Source organism: Astyanax mexicanus, chromosome 4 (genome assembly GCF_023375975.1).
Source record: "Astyanax mexicanus isolate ESR-SI-001 chromosome 4, AstMex3_surface, whole genome shotgun sequence".
Classification (NCBI taxonomy): domain Eukaryota; kingdom Metazoa; phylum Chordata; class Actinopteri; order Characiformes; family Acestrorhamphidae; genus Astyanax; species Astyanax mexicanus.
Window position 1 is genome coordinate 57,558,665 of NC_064411.1, and position 23,818 is coordinate 57,582,482.

The 23,818-nt window shown below is 40.2% G+C and overlaps 1 protein-coding gene across 1 annotated transcript in view; it reads right to left on the bottom strand.

Moving 5' to 3' along the window:
• Positions 1 to 2,505: 2,505 nt before the first annotated feature.
• Positions 2,506 to 23,818, bottom strand: part of gk5 (glycerol kinase 5) — a 29,270-nt gene continuing 7,957 nt past the window's right edge. The window contains exons 5-16 of the mRNA XM_049476753.1: positions 18,840 to 18,971; positions 14,946 to 15,021; positions 14,789 to 14,850; positions 13,099 to 13,172; positions 12,933 to 12,993; positions 12,263 to 12,389; positions 10,922 to 11,026; positions 9,128 to 9,222; positions 8,106 to 8,209; positions 6,836 to 6,895; positions 6,596 to 6,729; positions 2,506 to 3,276 (exon numbers count right to left, since the gene is read on the bottom strand). Of these exons, the coding sequence (XP_049332710.1) occupies positions 3,110 to 3,276; positions 6,596 to 6,729; positions 6,836 to 6,895; positions 8,106 to 8,209; positions 9,128 to 9,222; positions 10,922 to 11,026; positions 12,263 to 12,389; positions 12,933 to 12,993; positions 13,099 to 13,172; positions 14,789 to 14,850; positions 14,946 to 15,021; positions 18,840 to 18,971 (1,197 nt within the window). The 3' untranslated portion in view covers positions 2,506 to 3,109. The remainder of the gene's footprint in view (positions 3,277 to 6,595; positions 6,730 to 6,835; positions 6,896 to 8,105; positions 8,210 to 9,127; positions 9,223 to 10,921; positions 11,027 to 12,262; positions 12,390 to 12,932; positions 12,994 to 13,098; positions 13,173 to 14,788; positions 14,851 to 14,945; positions 15,022 to 18,839; positions 18,972 to 23,818) is intronic.

Here is a 23,818-nt window from a genome sequence, read left to right on the forward strand (position 1 = left end):
AAGAGAATTACAGAAAATCAGCAGTACAGCACTTTCTTCCACAACTCCAGTAATGTAAACAACACTGATATAAACACAATAATTACTCACTTTATAACATTAATCTTACATTTAACTCAAATTAATACCAAAATTCACATTACCACCAGACCCAGGAGTGAGCAGTTCAGACATGCGTTACCTTTATTAATATTATTAATATTCATATTATTATTATTGTTATTATTATTCACGCTGATTTATGGTTGATAACTGTGTATTTAAAAGCATTAAAGCGATAGTTCAGCCATAAACTTAATTATTCATAATTCTCAGGTCTTGTTTGTTGTTTCTGTTGTTTTAAACTGGAGTTTTAGGTTTATATACAGAAGATAATGTGATGTATACACTAATTAGCATAACGGATTATGTGGTTCACCATTATCTATAAATAGGGCTTGAATTTGGTTCAATAATAAAAAAAATATATATTTTGTGAAAGATAACGTAAATTATTACAAACATATTTACAACATATTTAATTGTATATAATTTTTGTATAATTTAATTGTATTACTGATATGTATTACTGTATATGGACTGGAAATTTTATTTATTTTTCTTATACATTTGTAGGTACAGACAAAAATACACTGTGGGCAAATCTTTTCATTTTTTGGTGAGTTCATATTCCTATACTATTTTTTTTTATATATTTCTAAAAGAAAGTATAAGATTCGATAAGAATTATGTTGCAATGATATGATGGAAATTAATATATGTGTGTATATATACATATATATAAAATCAAATATACGTATTTACTGTTCCTTATGACAAATTTTGTCACAAATCACATATATATATATATATATATATATTAAAGATATATTGACAGAAAGATTTCCATTAATCAGAATTCATTGTAACTTGGTAAACAAAAAGGACAAGAAGTGCCCTATTTATTTATTCATTCATTGTTACTAATTATATACTCTTCCGCATGACAATTTTTTTTCAAAAATCATATATATATATTACAGATATATTGAAATATAATAATATATAAGTTTTGGCCATTTTGTCCATCCCTATCTATAAAAATATGGACATAATTAACAGTAGCAGCAGTTTTTAAAAATGGTTTCTGTTCAGTACTTAATAGTAATTATGACAAATATGGTCAAACATCATATATATATTAGAGATATACTGGCAGGAAGATTTCCATTAATCAGAATTCATTGTAACTTGGTAAACAAGAAGAACAAGAAGTGCCCTATTTATTTATTCATTCATTATTATTAATTATATACTCTTCCTCATGACAAATTTAGTCAAAAATCATATATATATATATTAGAGATATATTGATATATAATAATAAATACATTTTGACTATTTCGTCCAGCCCTATCTATAAAAATATGGACATAATCAACAGTAGCAGCAGTTTTTAAAATTGGTTTCTATTCAGTAATTAATGGTAATTATGACAAATACGGTCAAAAATCACATATATATATTTAAGATATATTGACAGGAAGAATTCCATTAATCAGAATTCATTGTAACTTGCGCCCTATGTGCCCTATGTATTTATTCATTCATTATTACTAATTATATACTCTTCCTCATGACAAATTTTGTCAAAAATCATATATATAAGAAATATATTGATATATAATAATATATAAGTTTTGGCCATTTCGTCCATCCCTATCTATAAAAATATGGACATAATTAACAGTAGCAGCAGTTTTTAAAACTGTTGAGTTTCTGTTCAGTACTGAATAGTAATTATGACAAATATGGTCAAAAATCATATATATATATATTAGAGATATATTGATATATAGTAATATATAAGTTTTGGCCATTTTGTCCATCCCTATCTATATAAATATGGACATCATTAACAGAGGCAACTGTTTTAAAATATAGTTAGTTTCTGTTCAGTACTTTATATTTAAAGTTAGCCTTGTGCTAATTGGTGGGTTAAAATAAATGCACCAAATATGACTCATCTGATTGGCTATATTTGGAATAATTAAAATTTTCTACCAAACTATCGCTTTAATAATGATCTCCATTCATCAGAGTTCATTGAAACTTGGTAAATAAGCAGTACAAGCAGTGCTCTATATATTTATTTTCTATTATTTACCATCCAAAGGCCATTTAAAGTCCAACAGTCCGTTAAACAGGTTCAGAGTGTGTTTAGAAGTGCACTCTGACTGCAGATAAACATTAACAGAGTGGGCGTGGCCTCGTATTATAAGCCAATCAGCTGCGTATGCTGTTTTATCTGAACGGTACACAGTTTAAAGTCCTGCAGACTCGGCCCACGTGCGTCTCCACACAATACTATAAATGGGTAAAATGTGTTTAATGGATAAAAATATATATTTTACAAAAATATATTGTATAAAATATGAAAAATGCTGAATATTTTAAAGATTGCGCATGTCGTCATTCTGCTCACGTGAGTAGCACAAGGCTATCTATCACTGCATTACTCTCATATACACTCATTAGTGGCCATTTTATTGGAAACATACTGTATATGTATTGTATGTACATTGTATGTATTTCACCCGATAACAATGATATCACAATACTGTGATATTCTTCTGTTACTGGCCGCTGTACGAATGGGATTTTGCGTAATGCTATTATTCATAGCGCATTTTCATGGATTTCTGAAGTCCCGCCCCTCAGCAAAAACTGCCAATCGGCTTGCTGCTTGTAAAGAGAGTGGAGGAGGGTTGCAGTGGTGTGGAGATCTGTGCAGGCGCAGCAGCCAAAACAAGCTGGAAAATCACGCTTTTTATGCTGTTTTTATCTCGTTTTATCAGTGATATTATATATATATATATTTCTGAAATGGTTTTCAAATTAACTGACTTTTTTTTTTCTTTTTTTTAGATAAGTGGTGGTCAGATAAGCTATATTATGTATATATACACTGTATATAGTGTATATATATATATATATATATATATATATATATATATATATATATATATATGTGGATGTTTTTGGTAAAAAGGCCAATTAATGGTTTAAACAAGGTAGTTGTTGGTAAAATTGGTGTAAAACTGGTGTAAAACTGCAGGGTTGCTGTGGGTTAAGACTGGCTGTACCAGTGCATGGAGCGCTGCAGGGCTTCCTCCCAGTTCTGCAGGACTGGTTTATAGACGGCTCCATTACAGCAGTCTCCTTTACCACACTGAGGCAGGAAGAGACGATCCGTCATCTGCAGCTTCTTCAGCTCCTCTTTACTCTTCCAGTAACCTGTACAGGTAAAGAAAAAGAAAAAAGAATTAAAGCAGAATTACAGCACTAATATCAGGGTTCATACACATTTAAACCAATACATTCAACCATGATTTTCTCGTGACTTTTCCAGGCCATTAAGGCAAATTTTCATGACCATATGATTTTTAAAACATCCGTGCAGAAATGCACAGTAAAACCAAAAAAAATCTACTAAAACTATAATTAAAATTGATTACAGTAATCAATCAGATAAAATGTTAAAACACACAATCTTAATAAATAATAATATGTGTGTCAGATCCTAAGAACTCCATTGTTTAGGGTTAAATTACTGAATTAACTCTGAGCTGATATATTTGTAGCTCAAAATAAATTTTCTCCATCGATAAACTGAAAAAGATTTGTTAAGCAAATTTACATGACTTTTCCAAAAGTTTCCGGGTGTTTTTATTTTATGTAATATGCATTAAGCCAGGCGGACACTGTGCGATTTTAGCCCGATTTTAAGCCCGATCTGGTCGGATGCGACTGAATTTCATGATCGGGCCGAATTTTAGCTTGATCGTGCGTCGTTTGTCGTGCAGTGTGAGAGGGGAAGCGATGTCCGATTAATTGCCCATACGAGCTGCGAATGAGCAGTCGGACGCGACCAGGGATTTCTGACATGCCAGAAATGTTGGTCGCTTGTCTCACAGTGTGAGCTGTTTTGCGGGCCGATTTCTTAACGTCACGACCTGTTTTCCCAAAAATCTGCACAGTAACTATAAATAATTATTAGTCATATTTATTTCTGTCAGTTATAAGGATTTATATTTATGTTCGGTACACAGACTTATAGCTTAATATAGCAGACACAGGCATTCTGCTGTTTAAGAATTTCAACAGATGCTTATTCTCAGTCAATAGCTGGAGTTTTTGAAAAGAAAAATTAAAAGAGAAAATAACTTTGACAAACATAAATTTATTTTATTTCACTTTGCTGTTATATCTGAAAAATAAAGCACATTGTCAGCGTCTGGTGCTGCCCGTCAATTATATAAAACTTAAAACATGCACAGAAATATAAAGCTATATTTTATAATTCGTTTCTTTTCGCCAGGGCAAATTTATTAAAATTATAAATATGTTAATTTATTAATTAAAATCTCGTCCAGTGCTCCAGAATATTAGCCACGCAAAGTCAGCTTAGCGCAGCGCGTGGCATTGCGCGCATAATAACCTCTGTCTTCTAAAATAAACGTTTTAATAAATAAGGTCGGAGAAGTGTAGTAAAATTAGTGCTATTAAACTTACTAAAGCTAATAAATGTACTGATAATTAATAAAGATAAATCGGAAAAAATGCACTGCGCCTCTCTCTCGCTCTCTTTCGCAGCGCGGAGCTGAATTCAGCGCGAGGCTACAGAAACTCAGTTCAGTTGAATAAAAATAAGTAAGGGCCTGTAAGTAAATATTGTCAAATATAAAGAATAGTTTGAGGTTTTGGTGAGCTGTTTTCATGATTTGAAACTGAAACTAACTGAAACTTTGATTATTCTGCAGAAAGTCTGGGTTATTTTAAACGAATTTTTAATGAGTTTATATTTTATATTTTTTATTTATTCATTTTAATTATTTTTCTTCTTTTATTAATCAAATCATTAAATATATATCTTCATAAGATATACATTTTTTACCTTTTATGTAAATTTTTATGATCTTTTTAAAAGGTCCTATTTTTTCTTTTTTACGTATATATTTTATTCGTCTATAATAAATGTCAGTTTTTATTCCTATTTTTTATATATATTTTTAATCCCTTTTAAACTGTTAATGCTCAGCGGCACTGTAAATGAGGGTCCCTATCCAGTGTGAATAACCGATTGCTTGTTTAATATTCAGTGTTGCAAAACCAGTTTTTACATAAACAATAAACAGAATAAAAAATAAAATTATTTTATTTTATTTAAGCTGCTGGTGTTTCTTTCGCAGCCTGACGCGCAGTCATTTTTCTATGCGCTCTCCTTCTGTAAAACGGACAACCCGTAGAGTCCACGTCGCCTCAGCCACCTGCGAGTCCATGTACGTCTCTTCTGTGGACTTTCAGCGCACAACAGGGCACAAATAAGCAAAGAAGCGCTTTCTTTTGCAAGGCGTTGTGTTGAAGCGAGAGTTTGTACGCAAAGAAAGCTCCGCCTACGGGCTGCATTTAGACGTGCAGTGTAAGCTCCCCCGTCGCAGCAGGTCAGTCGGACCGTACAGTGTGTGCAGATGAATCGCAGGCGTTGTTCATACACGACAAACGATTCAAACGTGCTGTTTGAGCTCTCCAGAACGCATCCGATTACAAAAATCGCACAGTGTCCGCCTGGCTTAATCTGTGATACTGTGTATTGCACATAATAATTAAAGCAACAGTTTGTAAGTTTTGGGGATTTTAAGAATTTGGGGATTTGGCGCCCTCTCTGGTAAGAGTAACATGATTTAAATTCTCTGTATGTCCTGTACATATACAGTATTGACAATAAAACTACTTGACTTGAAGATGGGTGGTGGCTGGGTCTTCCAGCATGACAATGACCCAAAACACACAGCCAGTTCAACTAAGCAGTGGCTCCGTAAAGAAGCATTTCAAGGTCGTGGAGTGGTGTAACCAGTCTCCACACCTGAACTCGATGAAAAATCTTTGGAGGAGCTGAAAGTCAAGGTTTCGCTGAAATATCTGTAAAAGATCTGTATATAATATATGATTGCTGCAGTGTTTGTGCAAACTTAGAACAAGAACTACTGGAAACGCCTGACCTCTGTAATTGCAAACAGTTGCAACGTTTCTGTTCCAAATATTGTGTCAAATAAGATTTTTCATGCATTTAAATGTAAATTAATTATTTAATAATCATATACAGTGATTTTCTTGATTATTGTTAGATTATGTCTCTTACAGTTGAAGTGAAAAAAAAAAATTAGATTAAAAAACGTTAAAATAAATACATTTCAGATACATCAATCCATATATATCTACTGGATTTTTTACACTTGGCCTAATTTATTTGAATCAAATAGATTTGAATTTGTAAATCATTATTTTATTTCGCTATTTGCTATTTCTTTTCATAATTTTTATTTTAAACATAAATTTTCTCTCTACCTACAAGTTCACATGATGCAAAACACAAAAAAAAAGTTAAAATTCAAATGAATGAATTCATTAATTTATACAAGGATATTTAAATCACATAAACAAAATTCAAAATTCTAGATGTATGTCAGATTTGTGCTCCACAGGACTGCTGACTTTAAGCTACATAAAAAATAATAAAAAATAAATATATTTTAGTTCAGGATGGTTTTCTTACCGACTCCCAAACCAGCAACGAACGCCGCCCCCAAACACGACATGTCGAAATGAGCCGGCCTCGAGATCTTACGCCCCAGCAGGTCTGTGGTCAACTGCATGATAAAATCATTTGTACAGACGCCACCATCAGCCCTGCACACACACACACACACACACACACACACACAAATTACAAACTACTAATTGGATTTTTACTGAATGCAACCAAATCCTCACAGTAATGAGAGCAGATCATTACCGTATTTTAGTGATGGGTATCCGTGTCTCTCGGAGCATCACATCAAACAGCTGCTTATTCCTGCAATAAAAAAGCAATATAATATATATCGATTAAAGGTCTGTTATGATGCTGCACATATGAAACTCTTCCTCATTGTCTGCAGCAGCTAGTAAAAGAAAATATTCAGAAAAAAACGAGTCGATCAGGAAAAGCACCGTGTCTACATCAACCCGTCAATTAGTATTCATGGCCCCGCCCACCTCGGCTCGGGGCCGCCCACAGACAGAGCTGAAGCCGGGCGGCGACGCCGTCTCGTCAGATAGGAGATAACTAACAGCGCTAGGAACAGCATGCAGTTCATTCCTGTGTTATTTGTGCGAATAACACATCAGTGTTTATATACTTTACCCAGTAATTCAGAGCTAAGAAACAAATGGTTAGAATTAGTCTATGGAGGAAAAACACCACCAGCCAAGTACAATTGAGATAGGTAGGTGTATGTTTAAAACAGGGTGGATTTTTACTTTCTGGATCTGGACTCCCCACCTCTGTGTGTAAGTAACTATAGGTTTAAATAGGATCTCCGGTGGATTTGGTGTTTTACAGAGACTCTAAGACTAGGTCAGTGGCTGAACTGCACTTAGCAGGTTTAGCATTATTACACATGTTGTAAAGTGAGACATTTTTACACTAATAACAGTCTCTACAATGTTATATGTTACAAGATGCTTTCTACAGGACACTGACCACAGGCCATTGCCTACAAGACGCTTTCTACAGGACACTGCCTACAAGATGCTTTCTACAGGACACTGACCACAGGCCATTGCCTACAAGACGCTTTCTACAGGCCATTGCCTACAAGATGCTTTCTACAGGACACTGACCACAGGATGATGCCTACAGGACGTTTCCCAGAGGACATTGCCCACACACAGGACGCTGACATCAGGAAACTACTAACAGGACACTTTCCCCTGAAAATCCTACCCACAGGACTCTGCCCACAGGTCACTCGCCACAGGACTCTTACCACAGGACACTGCCAACGGACAATGCCTACAGGAACCTGCCCACATACAGGACACTGCCAACAGGATACTTTTTACAGGACGCTGCCAAAAATTTCCCTTTAAAATTCTGCCCACAGGGAAATGCCTTCAGAATGCTGCCTTGAGGACACTGGACACAGGACACCTGCCTAAAGGATGCTGTTGGTGGACTGCACTATAGCACTACTGTAACTGTATATATATATATATATATATATATTCAGTATATATGTTACCTGAATGCGATGGACTCCAGTATCGCTCGGACCAGGTGGCTCTTGGTGGTGGAGGGTTTGAGGCCCATAAAAGCAGCACATGCCTTTGGGTCATTCAGTGGAGCCTAGGAAACACACACACACACACACACACACACACAGACACACACACACACAGGTGGTGAAATGATATATTGCCGCACACTTCTGGTGCAGAGATCAGTAACTCATGAATATATGAGCAGTGACTTACTGCAGAGCTGCCTGTGCTCAACCGCAAGCATTAAATTACAGAACAAAACAACAAATTATAATTCGGAAAAACACAAAAAAACAAAAAAGGTGAGGAAGTGTGGAGAGACTCTGAGACTACATTAACACATCAGCTAAACGTTAAAATATCCAATTTTTTTATTTTAATGTGAACCATATCTAAAATCTGCACAACAGAGCAGCGCTTTATGCTAAGTTTCACTTTAATCCTTAATTCAGAATCTGAATCATTTAAACAGCAGCAGAGCTTCTGAATATATCTACACTTATGGGCGTGGTGTTCTGGAAATGAGGTGTGTTCAGGTACATTTCTGGAGTTTTATCTTGTTTATCTTGGTAACAGAAAACACAGGAGCTCCACTGACTGAATAAAACCCTGACAACAGTCACCAGTCATATGTTTATTACCCTAAGTGTGCAAGCCCAACTTTTACATCAACAATAAACAGAATAGTAAATAAAATAACATTGCTGTTCCCGTAAATGAGCTGCTGGAGCTCCTTCACAGCGTCAACCAGCAGCTCAGTTTCCTCTGCTGAGAAGAGTTTGTTGAACACATCCAGGTAGCTGCACCGTTAAAATAGCAATCCACCAAAGACAGAGCTCACCTGACCTACTCTTAAAGGGAATGATGAGCAAGAGACGCTCTGATTGGTTTATTAATTCACGTTACGCCCAAAATTAACCACAGAATTAGTACATGCCTTTTGTTTTGAGTTTCGAGCCGCACAAGGTGAACTTTTCCCGTCGTTACGATAGCAAAGACTCACCTGCAGGCCACTGAATGAAGGCACAAAACACACACCGTCCGAGTCCTTCACGCTATTGGCCATAACTACAGTGTCCTTCACATCCGAGAAGAGCTCTGTAGGAGATAAAGGCAAAACAAGGAAATAAAATAAAATGCATCAAATATTCACCAGTTACTGACAACATACAGCACAGGTCAAAGGTTTTGTACACACCTTCTCATTTAATGTTTTATTATTTTCCTACATAGTAAATGAATAGTAAAGTGATCCAGACCATTAAGGAACACATAAGGAATCATGTAGTAACTTAAAATACTCTGTGAAGAATTTAGACGCTCTTATCTGGGGAGCTGTTTGTTAACTTGTGGTTTCTGAGGCTGGAAACTCTGATAAACTTATCCTGTACAACAGAGGATACTCTCGCTCTTCCTGCTCTTACCTAGGGCGGTCCTGATTAGTCCTGATTAGTGCCAGTTCCATCTTTATAATATAATTTGGTCTTTGAGGTAACTGCACTTTAAGATACTTTCAAACCTCTTGAAATTCTTCTTTTTTTGATTGACTGACCTTCATTTTTACCTAAAATATTTTTTTCTTTACTTAGTTGAGAAGTTAGTTCTCACCTCTCATAATATGGATTAAAACAGGGGTTCTCGAACACTCTCAGCTCGGGACCCACATTTTCTAATGGTCATTCATTTGCAACCCACTTTTATAGAATGCATAGAAAAATAGCCTTCAAAAATCCATTTAAACATGCTGTGGTAGGCCCCTGGGGTAGGGGGGCGTGACCACTGTGACCCGGAAGGAGGAAGCACACAGAGAACACAGACACGGGGAGTAAATGAACTCAAATCACACCTTTTATTTTAAATGCCCTCCACCACACCCAAAAACAACTCAAAACATAACTCAGCCCAATGGGGCTCTAGAGTCTGTAGAATTACTTAACTTTAGATTAAGTTTAAATACGAGTCCGCGCAGCCTCAGCCCTCAGCTCCCCAGTCAAAGTTCCCTTTCAGTGAGCTGAGGCTGAGTTTTATGTCTGTCCCAGCCGGCTGCTTAATCAGTCCGGATGCGAGCCAGCTGGGACACATTGGGCTGTGCGCTCCGGCGTGGGGCGGACCCACGATTCCCCCGCCTCCTCACGCCACAATGCATATGCATGCAAAGTCATTTTTTATTCTATTTTGTCCCGAATTTACAAGGTCTGGCCTCTGATGGCAAACCGCATAAACAGGATTCGAACCAGCTGTCAACTGATGCAAAATAAATTTAGATGCAATTTTTAAACGAAATTTCAAGGAATATGACAACTACATGTATGAAAGTTACTACAAAAAAACTAAATATCACTTTTCTGCATATCTCTGCATTCAGAGTACTCTAGTAACAAACTCAGTCTTTTTTTCCCCAAAAATAAAAGATAATTAATTTTAAATATCCCAATGCACCAGTTAAAAATCGCTAGATTAGAACATTACTGAAATATTCACTATTCACTGTATACCTGTAACTCTACCTCTTCACTACTTTACTTTAACTGATGCTCTCAAACACTTTATTAAGAGACAAGAAATTCAAGTAATTAACTCTTGATGAGTTCAGCACAGCTGTTAACTGAAAGCCTGAATTCCAGGAGACTCTACCTCATAAAACTGACTGAGAAAATCCAGCAGAGATGTTCAAAACTGATCATCTAAGAATCTCAAATATAAAACATATTCTGATTTGGTTAACACTTTTTTGGTTTACTAAATAATTCCACATATTTTTCTTTGTGGTTTATTAAAATTAGGTGTTGTAGCTCACCGATCTCCTGAGCCCATTTAATAGCGGTTCCTGTTCCAGCGGCGTTTCCCTCAGCGAGATACACCACCTCAGATCCAATCTTCCAGCCCACCAGAGGATACAGACCTGCAGAGAGAAAAGAGAGAAAAACAGTAAAAAACTACATTCTGTACATAAAAATACAGACACTAAAAATAAAACAGTGATTCCGATCCATTCATTTCTGCTGTTAACTAAAAACATTTGGGTTTAACATTATAAAAGACGAATATGAGATAAAAAAAATCAACTTTTCAGCTTTTATTATCAGGTATTAAAAAAAAATGTTTAAAATCTAACTGTAACTGTTTTAGTTTTTCTTTCACTTTTTTATTTACTATTTAATTATTTTGTCTTTTTATTTATTTAATTTTATGTTTTGCCTTTTAGCCCTTTTATTTTATTTATTTTATTTCATGCTTTCATTTCATTTGTTTTATTACTGTTTTTACTTTTGCCCATTTACCTTTTTATTGCATTTATTTTCTTCCTTTTATTTGTATATCACAGGATTTATCACAGGATCGTTTATTCATTGTAAATTAGGGAGGTGTACGTGTAATGAGTAGGGACTGTGATGTAACAGTTTGGAGGTTTTGGAAGTAGTCTGTTGCTAAACCAGGCTAGCACTGCTGGAGCAGCATTAGCATTAGTCGCTAACTGCGCTAAGCGCTAGCTATTCGTCGTTCAGATCTGAGTATTATCGGCCTGTATTCTGTTGCTAACTGCTAACAAATATAACCCTGGTTTACCGGAACACTCAGGGTTGGGCGACATTAGTCACTAACTGTGACTAGTGCTAGCAGTTAGCTGCTAATGCTGCTGCACCGTGCCTTACAGTAATTCTGTAAATCTAAGCTAACTGTAAATAAACAGAAGCTCTTTACATTCCTCACCCAAATAAACAGTTTTCAGGAGAGAAATCTGTGTAGATTAACATCCAGCACTCGATTAACTTTAAAATATATATATTTTATATACAGTTTTGTTTTCTTATCTTAGCTTAGTTTTACAGGTCTCACCACTGAATTAGAAGGAAAACATGGCGACACCTCTGGTTCTTACTAGTGTCATTAAAACTTGTTTTATAATAAATACATAATAAATATTTAACTTTATTTCACCAAATAAATCAAAATTTTACAGAATACTGTGTGAATTGTAAATTGGGGGATGTACATAAAGTATAAAGAGTCGAGACTGTGATGTAACAGTTTGGAGGATTTGGAATTGGTTAATTTTACAGCTGTTTGTGTATAGTGTGTGTGTGTGTGTTTGTTTGTGTGTGTTTGTTTGTGTGTGTGTGTGTGTTTGTGTGTGTACCAGCCACTGATGTGTGTGGTTTGTTTCCTGTGTTGATGTCCATGAAGGTCCCCGTTCCCATGGTGATTTTAACATCGCCCGTATGGAAGCAGCACTCGCCGAACATCGCCGCCTGCTGGTCAGCCATCTACACACACACACACACACACACACACATTTACCACATATTTGCGTTAGATTGTTCTGAATGTCAAAAAAAAACAAAAAACAAACAAGCTAGTTTATTTCCCTCATCTGCTGACTTGCCACGGGCAGTAGTTAAAGATCCCTCACTCAGAAGAAGTCTGCTGACTAATCCTGCTGTTTACTGTCTTATGAGGTTTTTAACCAGCAGACCAAAATGGAAGTGTTTCTTCAAATGATCTAGTGGGCGGGGCTCTAGTGGGGGTTGACGGGTGAGGGGTGGAGCCAGGGTGGTTCTATTCAGGTATTATTATTATGATGTCACAATAGGGGCGGAGCCAAGCAATTGGCTCATAGAAGCAAATGATGATTCCTCGACAACAAACTCTTTCAGCAACTCAGAAATCACATGATCATTCAATGCAGGAGACTCCGCCCACATATCCCACAAGTCAGTGTAATATTTCTCAGCTTAAATAAGTGATGGCAAAAGTCACGGGATGCCATACCAATTTTTATTTTTATATAACTTATGAACAATACTCACAACTGACATGATTGGAATAGGAACCCCAAAGATGGAGGGATCAGACGAGCCAAAATTGTGGCTAAAAAAGAGATAAAAGAGAAAAAAAAGATAAAAGTAAGGGGGTGGAGTTAATGACAAGATAATAGATGAAGAGTAATCTCAGGTGAGGGATGTTATTGGTTACCTGGTGTTCTGAACTTTGGGGAAGATTGAGAGAGGTAGAGAAACCAGTGAACACAGAAACCCACTCCAGCACATCTGAAACATATATACACATATATATTTAATATTAAACATTAAAAAAACACTCAAATTCACCATTTATTACTAGTACTTTGATCTATCATGATCGTGTGATCTGTGTGGTGTTACACTTACGATGGGTTAAGTGTAGAGTCGTTGAATCCCTTGATTCAAGTGATTCGGATCAGGAATCGAGTGCAGATTGGAATCAATGGTTCTAATGATTCTAATTGTTTAGAAGGCCACGTGTTGATATGAGGCTCTGAGCTGCTGGTGTAAACACAACTGTAGCATTTCTTTTTAGATATTTCTACATATACTAGTGCATCTCAAAATATAGAATATAGAATATATCATTAAAAAAAGTTACTTTATTTTAGTAATTCAGTAGAAAATTATCTATTTTAATTGATTATTTCTTTTATTGTTGATTATTATGGATTACAGCCAATGAAAACCCAATAATCAGTGTCTTGGACTATTTGAATATTATATAATGAGACCAATTGTTACTTTTGTAAGCAGTGTGGGCAGTGTGCCAAGTCCTGCTGGAAAATGAAATCCACATCTCCATAAACCATCACTGATTGGTGGAAACTTCACACCTCAAGAAACTTATATGGAGATGTAGATTTCATTTTCCAGCAGGACTTGGCACACGGCCCACACTGCTTACCAAAATTATCAATAGGTCTATATATATGATATAATAATGATTTTTGGGTTTTCATTGGCTGTAAACCATAATCAATAAACAACAATAAAAGAAATAAACGTTTAAAATAGATCACTGTGTGTTTAATACATCTACATAATATATGAGTTACAAAGTAATTTTTAATTATATATTCTACATTTTTTGAGAAAGATATGCTCAGTTTTCAGTTCTGTAGTATAATCCAGTGTCTGGGGAGAGCTCTGTGTCATCTCTAAGTTTCCCAGAGGCTTACAGCCTCATAGCAACACATGAGCTTCTACACAACGTTTAGAATCATTGATTCCAACTTGCGCTCGATTCCTGATCTGATTCACTCAGGGATTCGACGACTCTACACTCAACTAATGATTACTTCTGCCATGTCCTCCATCTCTATGATAGAATGATAAAACGATAGAAACAGCTGAACATGAGATTTCAAAAGGCATTTAAATGTCTAGATTAAAAAAAAAAAGGTGGAAATTACTGATATTTAGTGGTTAAAAATGTAATCTGTTGAGGTTGGGCACTTTTGGAGTGAGCCATTTACTTTGAGTAATGCAGTACTGTTACAAATTAGCGATTAGTTGACAATGAAATTTCGATTATATCGACTAATCGTTGCAGCCCTACACTCAACCCAGCAAAAGTGTAACACCAAACATTATCAATATAATATCATAATATCAATATCATGGATATTATGAAAATATAATGAATATATATTTTGTAATTATGTTTATTGCTATAGTTTTTAACCATTTTATTGTTTTTGCTTTTAACTGCTGCCTTAGAGAGGATGCTAAACTGCATTTTGCTGTTCTATTCTATTTTATTCTATTCACAATGTACCAAATATCAGCGGATTTTAAAGTTTAAATGTCTCACAGCTTTTAAATGCCTTATATAAACCCAGGCAGGTCTGAATATATACCTGATACGAGTCGAATATTGCAGTAGAGCTGGCGTTAGAATAATCTGTGGCGTGGACCAAACCTGCAGAAAATAAAACACACATTTAAAATACAAACAAATACTAAATAAATCAATAAATCATTAAAAAAAACAGTAAATATAAATCTGCTCTTTACCTTTAGTGAGTTTATAAAGCAGCCAAGTATCGATGGTCCCGAATAAACATGTTCCTTCATCAACCGCCTGCCTGAGCTACAGATTCAGAGAGATACAGAATTTATTTTATATTTATTTTTTATTTATTGTTTAATTTTCTTCAAATTTTCCGACCTATACATCAGCTCACAGATGCAGCCTTGTGCTGATTCACATCACCCTAGGAGTGATGAGGGGAATAAAGAGCGCCATCTACTGTACTGTACCCACCCAGAGAGAGCAAGACCAACTGTTCTCTCTCAGGGCTCTGGCAGCTGATGGCAAGCTTCATGACCGGGATTCGAACCGGCAATATCCCGATCAACTCAAAAAGCACAAACATTCAGACGTGTACACTCTACTAGAACCACGAGGCATCATTGACATTAAATTAACCCGTTCTTTACTCTCGCTAACTTAGGGTCACTGTAAAGCGTATTAATTACCATATTATTTTGCACTATAAGGTGCATTATATCAATGAACGTCTATTTTCTGTTCTATTTTCATATATAAGGTGCAGCGGATTATAAGGTGCATCTTTAGAGACACTAGTAAGGAACAGGGGTGTCGCCATGGTTTTCTTTTCATTTAAAGCTAAGCTAAGTTAAGTTAAGTTAAGTAAACAAAACTGTTGTTTTGTTTACAAAACTGGGGTCAGGTGGGGTCGGGTGGGTAGGTTGGGGTCTGGTGGGGTCAGGTGGGGTAGGTTTAGGTCTGGTGGGGTCAGGTGGGGTAGGTTTAGGTCTGGTGGGGTCAGGTGGGGTAGGTTGGGGTCAGGTGGGGTAGGTTTAGGTCTGGTGGGGTCAGGTGGGGTAGGTTGGGGTCTGGTGGGGTCAGGTGGGGTAGGTTGGGGTCTGGTGGGGTCAGGTGGGGTCAGATGGGGTAGGTTGGGGTCTGGTGGGGTCAGGTGGGGTAGGTTGGGGTCAGGTGGGGTCAGATGGGGTAGGTTGGGGTCTGGTGGGGTAGGTTGGGGTCAGGTGGGGTCAGATGGGGTAGGTTGGGGTCTGGTGGGGTCAGGTGGGGTAGGTTGGGGTCTGGTGGGGTCAGGTGGGGTAGGTTGGGGTCTGGTGGGGTCAGGTGGGGTAGGTTTAGGTCTGGTGGGGTCAGGTGGGGTAGGTTGGGGTCTGGTGGGTTCAGGTGGGGTAGGTTGGGGTCAGGTGGGGTAGGTTGGGGTCTGGTGGGGTAGGTTGGGGTCAGGTGGGGTCAGGTGGGGTAGGTTGGGGTCTGGTGGGGTAGGTTGGGGTCTGGTGGGGTCAGGTGGGGTAGGTTGGGGTCTGGTGGGGTCAGGTGAGGTAGGTTTAGGTCTGGTGGGGTCAGGTGGGGTAGGTTGGGGTCTGGTGGGGTCAGGTGGGGTAGGTTGGGGTCTGGTGGGGTCAGGTGGGGTAGGTTGGGGTCAGGTGGGGTCAGGTGGGGTAGGTTGGGGTCTGGTGGGGTAGGTTGGGGTCTGGTGGGGTCAGGTGGGGTAGGTTGGGGTCTGGTGGGGTCAGGTGGGGTAGGTTGGGGTCTGGTGGGGTCAGGTGGGGTAGGTTTAGGTCTGGTGGGGTCAGGTGGGGTAGGTTGGGGTCAGTTGGGGTAGGTTGGGGTCTGGTGGGGTAGGTTGGGGTCTGGTGGGGTCAGGTGGGGTAGGTTGGGGTCTGGTGGGGTAGGTTGGGGTCTGGTGGGGTCAGGTGGGGTAGGTTGGGGTCTGGTGGGGTCAGGTGGGGTAGGTTGGGGTCTGGTGGGGTCAGGTGGGGTAGGTTGGGGTCTGGTGGGGTCAGGTGGGGTAAGGTGGGGTAGGTTGGGGTCTGGTGGGGTCAGGTGGGGTAGGTTTAGGTCTGGTGGGGTCAGGTGGGGTAGGTTGGGGTCAGGTGGGGTAGGTTGGGGTCTGGTGGGGTCAGGTGGGGTAGGTTTAGGTCTGGTGGGGTCAGGTGGGGTAGGTTGGGGTCAGGTGGGGTCAGATGGGGTAGGTTGGGGTCTGGTGGGGTCAGGTGGGGTAGGTTGGGGTCTGGTGGGGTCAGGTGGGGTAGGTTGGGGTCTGGTGGGGTAGGTTGGGGTCTGGTGGGGTCAGGTGGGGTAGGTTGGGGTCTGGTGGGGTAGGTTGGGGTCTGGTGGGGTCAGGTGGGGTAGGTTGGGGTCAGGTGGGGTCAGGTGGGGTAGGTTGGGGTCTGGTGGGGTAGGTTGGGGTCTGGTGGGGTCAGGTGGGGTAGGTTGGGGTCTGGTGGGGTCAGGTGGGGTAGGTTGGGGTCTGGTGGGGTCAGGTGGGGTAGGTTGGGGTCTGGTGGGGTCAGGTGGGGTAGGTTGGGGTCTGGTGGGGTCAGGTGGGGTAGGTTTAGGTCTGGTGGGGTCAGGTGGGGTAGGTTGGGGTCAGGTGGGGTAGGTTGGGGTCTGGTGGGGTAGGTTGGGGTCTGGTGGGGTCAGGTGGGGTAGGTTGGGGTCTGGTGGGGTAGGTTGGGGTCTGGTGGGGTCAGGTGGGGTAGGTTGGGGTCTGGTGGGGTCAGGTGGGGTAGGTTGGGGTCTGGTGGGGTCAGGTGGGGTAAGGTGGGGTAGGTTGGGGTCTGGTGGGGTCAGGTGGGGTAGGTTTAGGTCTGGTGGGGTCAGGTGGGGTAGGTTGGGGTCAGGTGGGGTAGGTTGGGGTCAGGTGGGGTAGGTTGGGGTCTGGTGGGGTCAGGTGGGGTAGGTTGGGGTCTGGTGGGGTAGGTTGGGGTCTGGTGGGGTCAGGTGGGGTAGGTTGGGGTCTGGTGGGGTAGGTTGGGGTCTGGTGGGGTCAGGTGGGGTAGGTTGGGGTCAGGTGGGGTCAGATGGGGTAGGTTGGGGTCTGGTGGGGTCAGGTGGGGTAGGTTGGGGTCTGGTGGGGTCAGGTGGGGTAGGTTGGGGTCTGGTGGGGTAGGTTGGGGTCTGGTGGGGTCAGGTGGGGTAGGTTGGGGTCTGGTGGGGTCAGGTGGGGTAGGTTGGGGTCTGGTGGGGTCAGGTGGGGTAGGTTGGGGTCTGGTGGGGTCAGGTGGGGTAGGTTGGGGTCTGGTGGGGTCAGGTGGGGTAGGTTGGGGTCTGGTGGGGTCAGGTGGGGTAGGTTGGGGTCTGGTGGGGTAGGTTGGGGTCTGGTGGGGTCAGGTGGGGTAGGTTGGGGTCTGGTGGGGTCAGGTGGGGTAGGTTGGGGTCAGGTGGGGTAGGGTGGGGTCAGGTGGGGTAGGTTGGGGTAGGTTGGGGTCTGGTGGGGTCAGGTGGGGTAGGTTGGGGTCTGGTGGGGTCTGGTGGGGTAGGTTGGGGTCTGGTGGGGTCAGGTGGGGTAGGTTGGGGTAGGTTGGGGTCTGGTGGGGTAGGTTGGGGTCTGGTGGGGTCAGGTGGGGTAGGTTGGGGTCTGGTGGGGTCAGGTGGGGTAGGTTGGGGTCTGGTGGGGTCAGGTGGGGTAGGTTGGGGTCTGGTGGGGTAGGTTGGGGTCTGGTGGGGTAGGTTGGGGTCTGGTGGGGTCAGGTGGGGTAGGTTGGGGTCTGGTGGGGTCAGGTGGGGTAGGTTGGGGTCAGGTGGGGTAGGTTGGGGTCTGGTGGGGTCAGGTGGGGTAGGTTGGGGTAGGTTGGGGTCTGGTGGGGTCAGGTGGGGTAGGTTGGGGTAGGTTGGGGTCTGGTGGGGTAGGTTGGGGTCTGGTGGGGTCAGGTGGGGTAGGTTGGGGTAGGTTGGGGTCTGGTGGGGTCAGGTGGGGTAGGTTGGGGTCAGGTGGGGTAGGTTGGGGTCTGGTGGGGTCAGGTGGGGTAGGTTGGGGTAGGTTGGGGTCTGGTGGGGTCAGGTGGGGTAGGTTGGGGTAGGTTGGGGTCTGGTGGGGTCAGGTGGGGTCTGGTGGGGTCAGGTGGGGTAGGTTGGGGTAGGTTGGGGTCTGGTGGGGTCAGGTGGGGTGGTGGTACCTGAGGCAGGTTCTGTAGGGCCCAGAGGAGCCGCAGGGAGACGTGCTGAGGGGTAAAAACCACCAAACTCGCCGCCAAAAAACGCTTCCTCCTCGTCAGAAAATGCAGCATCTTCATCACCCCATGCACTGCCTGCACACACACACACACACACACACACACACACACACACACACACACACATTATGTATTATTCAGTACCTACTATTAATTATTCAGTATTGAATATGGACTATTCAGAATCTGCTACCAATTACTCCGTATCTACTATGAATTATTAAGTATCTTCCATTAATTATTCAGCAGTTACTTTTAATTAATCAGAAACTTTAATGAATGTTTCAGTATCCACTATGAATTATGTAATTAAGTATGTAATAAGCAGGTTATTTCACTCAGAGACGTTTAAATTACATTAAATGTACAGTATTAATCTGAAGCTCTTATGCAGAGTGTATTACAGGGTTATAACTGTTACAGAGATAGGATAAGAGAGATAGGCTGCTGTGCTGGTCTGCTGCTGTGCTGCTCTGCTGCTGAAAGCTTGCTTTAATCTTCAGCTTCTACACTTTTCTCTGTTTTCTTCTCTTTTACTCTCTTCACACTTACTAATCCACTTTTAGTCTGCTTCCTCTTTGCTCTACACACCTATTAATCCACTCTGTCTACTTTTATAGACTTTTTCCTCAGGTTTGCTGGATTAGCTGTTTGCTGCTGCAGTTTGTTTGTGTAAGTTTCTAATTTCAACTGAAACAAGGTGAGTGCTTTTTTTCTCCATGGCTTCTGCTCAGGTTTACTCCTGTTTAGAGTGTGGCATATATAGCTTAGATCCCTTATCCACCGATACTGGTAACAATAGTGGTATTTGTACTAAGTGTGAGATAGTTAGCACCTTGGTGGATAAGGTGAATAAGTTAGAGCTGCACGTCCGGGGTTTAATAAGGGATAGACAGCAGGATTCACTGTTAGCAGCCCCGGGTGTCTCAGGGAGAGTTAGTACCCCCTCGACTCCGGCCTTAGAGCCCTCACAGCGGGGCGAATGGGTAACGTCTCGGCGGCATAGTCGAAAGGCTAAGGCTAATGCTACTGCAAAGGCCACAGCCAGCCCACCTAAACACCACGCTCCCCCAGTTCACGTGTCAAACAGGTTTGCCCCGCTCAGTTCAGCACCAACTGAGGAGCCTGTTAAAGGTACTCTGGTGATAGGAGACTCTATCGTCCGACACGTGAAATTAGCTACTCCTTTAGGGGCACCAGCGGCAACAGTTACTTGTTTACCGGGAGCCAGAGCACCGGACATTAGTGGCAACCTCAAGTTAGGGAATAGGAGATATTCGAGGGTAGTAATTCATGTAGGGGCCAATGATATTCGTCTGCGGCAGTCTGAAGTAACTAAGGCTAATATTAAAGAGGTGATTAAACAGGCCCAGACGCTGTCCGAGGAGGTAATCTGCTCTGGCCCCATCCCAATGAGGCGTGGTGATGAAGCTTACAGCAGGCTTTCTTCGCTGAACCGCTGGATGTCCAAGTGGTGTGCAGAAAATCATGTGGGCTTTATAGATAACTGGCTACACTTTGAGGGCAAGCCTGGTCTTTTAGGTAGGGATGGTGTCCACCCCACGCGGGAGGGTGCTGCCTTACTTTCATGCAGCATAGCTCATAGTCTTTTAGTTAGTCGGCAGAGTAGTATTAGAAGCTGCTGACAATCCAGAGCCGGGACCAGGCCGCAGACAGAGAGGCTTAACTGACCGTCTGCGAGCTGCAAAGAGACGTTACCTAGATACCAATGTATTCAGACTGTGTCTGTCCCCCGAGTCAAACAAAAACATCAAAAAACTAAAACAGTCAATCTAAATAACTTAACTTATATTAAACAATCATATCCAGACTGTAGTACTAACATTTCAAGCCTAAAGATTGGTTTACTTAATATTAGATCTCTAAATTCAAAAGCAGTTCTAGTGAATGAAATGATAACTGATCAGAAATTCGATGTTCTGTGTCTGACAGAAACCTGGATTAGGCCAAATGAATATGTAGCATTAAATGAAGCCACCCCTGCAGGCTATAATTATATACACAATCCGAGACTGTCCGGTAGAGGAGGTGGGGTCTGCATATTTTTCCAAAGTACCTTAGTTAGCAATCAGAAACACTATGAAACTTTTACTTCTTTTGAGCTTCTTTACACCAGTATAATTAATCCAGTTACAAAAAACAATGCATTTTCTTTAATTAATATCTACAGACCACCAGGGCCCTATTTAGAATTTTTAAAAGAATTTAGTGATTTTGTCACAGACTTAGCAGTAAGTAATGATAAAGTGATTATAGTTGGAGATTTCAACATTCATTTCGAAAAATTGGATGATCCATTAAAAAAGGCATTCACATCGATTTTAGACTCAGTTGGTATTATTCAAAATATAACAGGACCTACTCATTACTGTAATCATACTCTGGATTTAGTTTTGACCCTGGGTGTGAGCATAGATAACCCGAATATTCGTTCTCAAACCTCCGCAATTTCAGATCATTACCTTATTTCATTTAAATTACATCTCAGTCATAATATACGTACATCCCCTAGCTACTCTGTAAAACGTTCAATTACGCCTTTTACAGCCCAACAATTTACAGATAAGCTTCCAGACTTATCAACTCTAATATATTCTCCTGTAGACCCAGTAGAACTAGACAAACTAACCGAAGGTTTAGAAAATACCTTTCGCTCTACCTTAGATGTTGTAGCACCCCTTAAACACAAAATAGAGAGAGAGAAAAAGCTCGCACCGTGGTACAATGATCAAACTCGTAACTTAAAGCAGTTAGTACGAAATTTAGAGCGTAAATATCCATCAACTAAACTGGAAGTGTTTCACTCTGCGTGGAAAGACAGTCTTGTTAAATATAGAAAAGAACTAAATAAAGCCCGCTCAGCATATCTGGCCTCACAGATCGAGATTAATAAAAATAATCCTAGAGTTCTCTTTAGTGTTATTTCCAAATTAACTAAAAACCAGGCAGGTACTGAACCTCAGATTCCAGCCATTCACACCAGCAACGATTTTATGGACTTCTTCAATAGTAAAATTGAAAACATTAAACAGATAAATATTACATCCTCTCTGTCATCTGGTCTGGCTGATCTAGAACAAAACCCTGTTACTGAAGTTAGGTTGGAAGTCTTTAACCCACTTCCACAGCTAGAACTAGAGAAAATGATCTCCTCTTCAAACAGCACAACCTGCACACTTGATGCTGTTCCCACAAAATTACTAAAACAGGTACTGCCAGATATAATTAAACCTCTGTTAATGATAGTAAACTCATCGCTCGCCCTGGGCCATGTACCCAAAGCCTTTAAAACAGCTGTAATTAAACCTCTGATCAAGAAACCAAATCTTGATCCTAGTGTACTGTCTAACTATAGACCTATTTCAAACTTACCCTTTATTTCTAAGATTTTAGAAAAAGCTGTAGCCCAACAACTTTGCTCTTACCTGCAAAGAAACCAGATCTATGAAAAATTTCAATCTGGATTTAGGCCTTATCATAGCACTGAGACAGCTTTAGTTAGAATAACAAACGAAACAAGGTTTCTTCCTCCTCCTGCAGCTCTGAGGGAGTTTTTCACTGGGGGTTCTGTATTCTGTATTTTCTATGTTTAATGTTTTGCCTGATTCTTTGTCCTGTAATCATGTTTCTGTAAAGCTGCTTTGTGCCAACACCTGTTGTAAAAAGCGCTATACAAATAAATTTGATTTGATTTGATTTGATAATAGGATGTAGTGTTGGGAGTCTAGCCCAGGGACTCTTACTGGAATTGAACACCAGTCTCTTTTCACAGGATGTGGTAGCCCACTGGCAGGGAGTGGTGTTATCCACTGCGCCACACCACCTACAGACGAGTTGTGTAATGAGTGATGAATGAATGGGAGCAGTAGAGTTGTGTAATATGGGGAGAGAGTTGTGATAATCTGGTGGATTATGGGTAAACAGTGTGATTGTGGGAGTTTTTTCATCATTTCACAATATCCTTCTCCCACTGTTACTGCTCCCTTTACTTAAAGAGGAACTGACCTCACACACACGTATACACACGTATACACACACACACACACTCAGCAATGTGCTACTTCCCTTCAGATACACTACTGAATTAACCACTAGGAATTATTCAGTATCCACTATGAATTACTGAGTAACTACTTTAAATTAGTAGTTATTAATAATAATTAATAATACTAACAAGTGTAACTTTTCAATTACACTATTACACTATTATCAGTATCTACTCTAAATGATTAATCATCCACTATGAATTATCCAGTATCCACTATGAAGCATTCAGTATCTACTATATATTATTCAGAGTCTAGTATGAATTATTCAGTATCAGGTATTGACTATACAGTTTGAAGTAAGATTTATACAGTATCTAGTATGAATAACACAGTGTCTAGTATAAATAATTCAGTATATAATATTCATAATTCGGTATCTAGTATGAATAATTTAGTATCTAGTATGAATTATTCAGTATCAGGTATGAACTATACAGTATTAAGTAAGATTTATACAGTATCTAGTATGAATCATTTAGTATCTAGTATGAATTATTCAGTATCAGGTATGAACTATACAGTATTAAGTAGGATTTATACAGTATCTAGTATGAATCAATCAATATCTAGTAGGAATCATTCAGTAACTAGTTACAATCATTCAGTGCCTAATATGAATTATACAGTATCAAGTAGGATTTATACAGTCTCCAGTATGAATTATTCAGTAGCTGGTATAAATAATTCAGTGTGTAATATGAATTATTCAGTATCTAGTATGAATCGTTCAGTATGTAGTAAGAATCATTGAGTATGAATCATTCAGTATCAGGTAGGAATTATTCAGTATCTAGTATGAATTATTCACAAACTAGTATGAATCAATCAGTATCTAGTAAGAATCATTTAGTG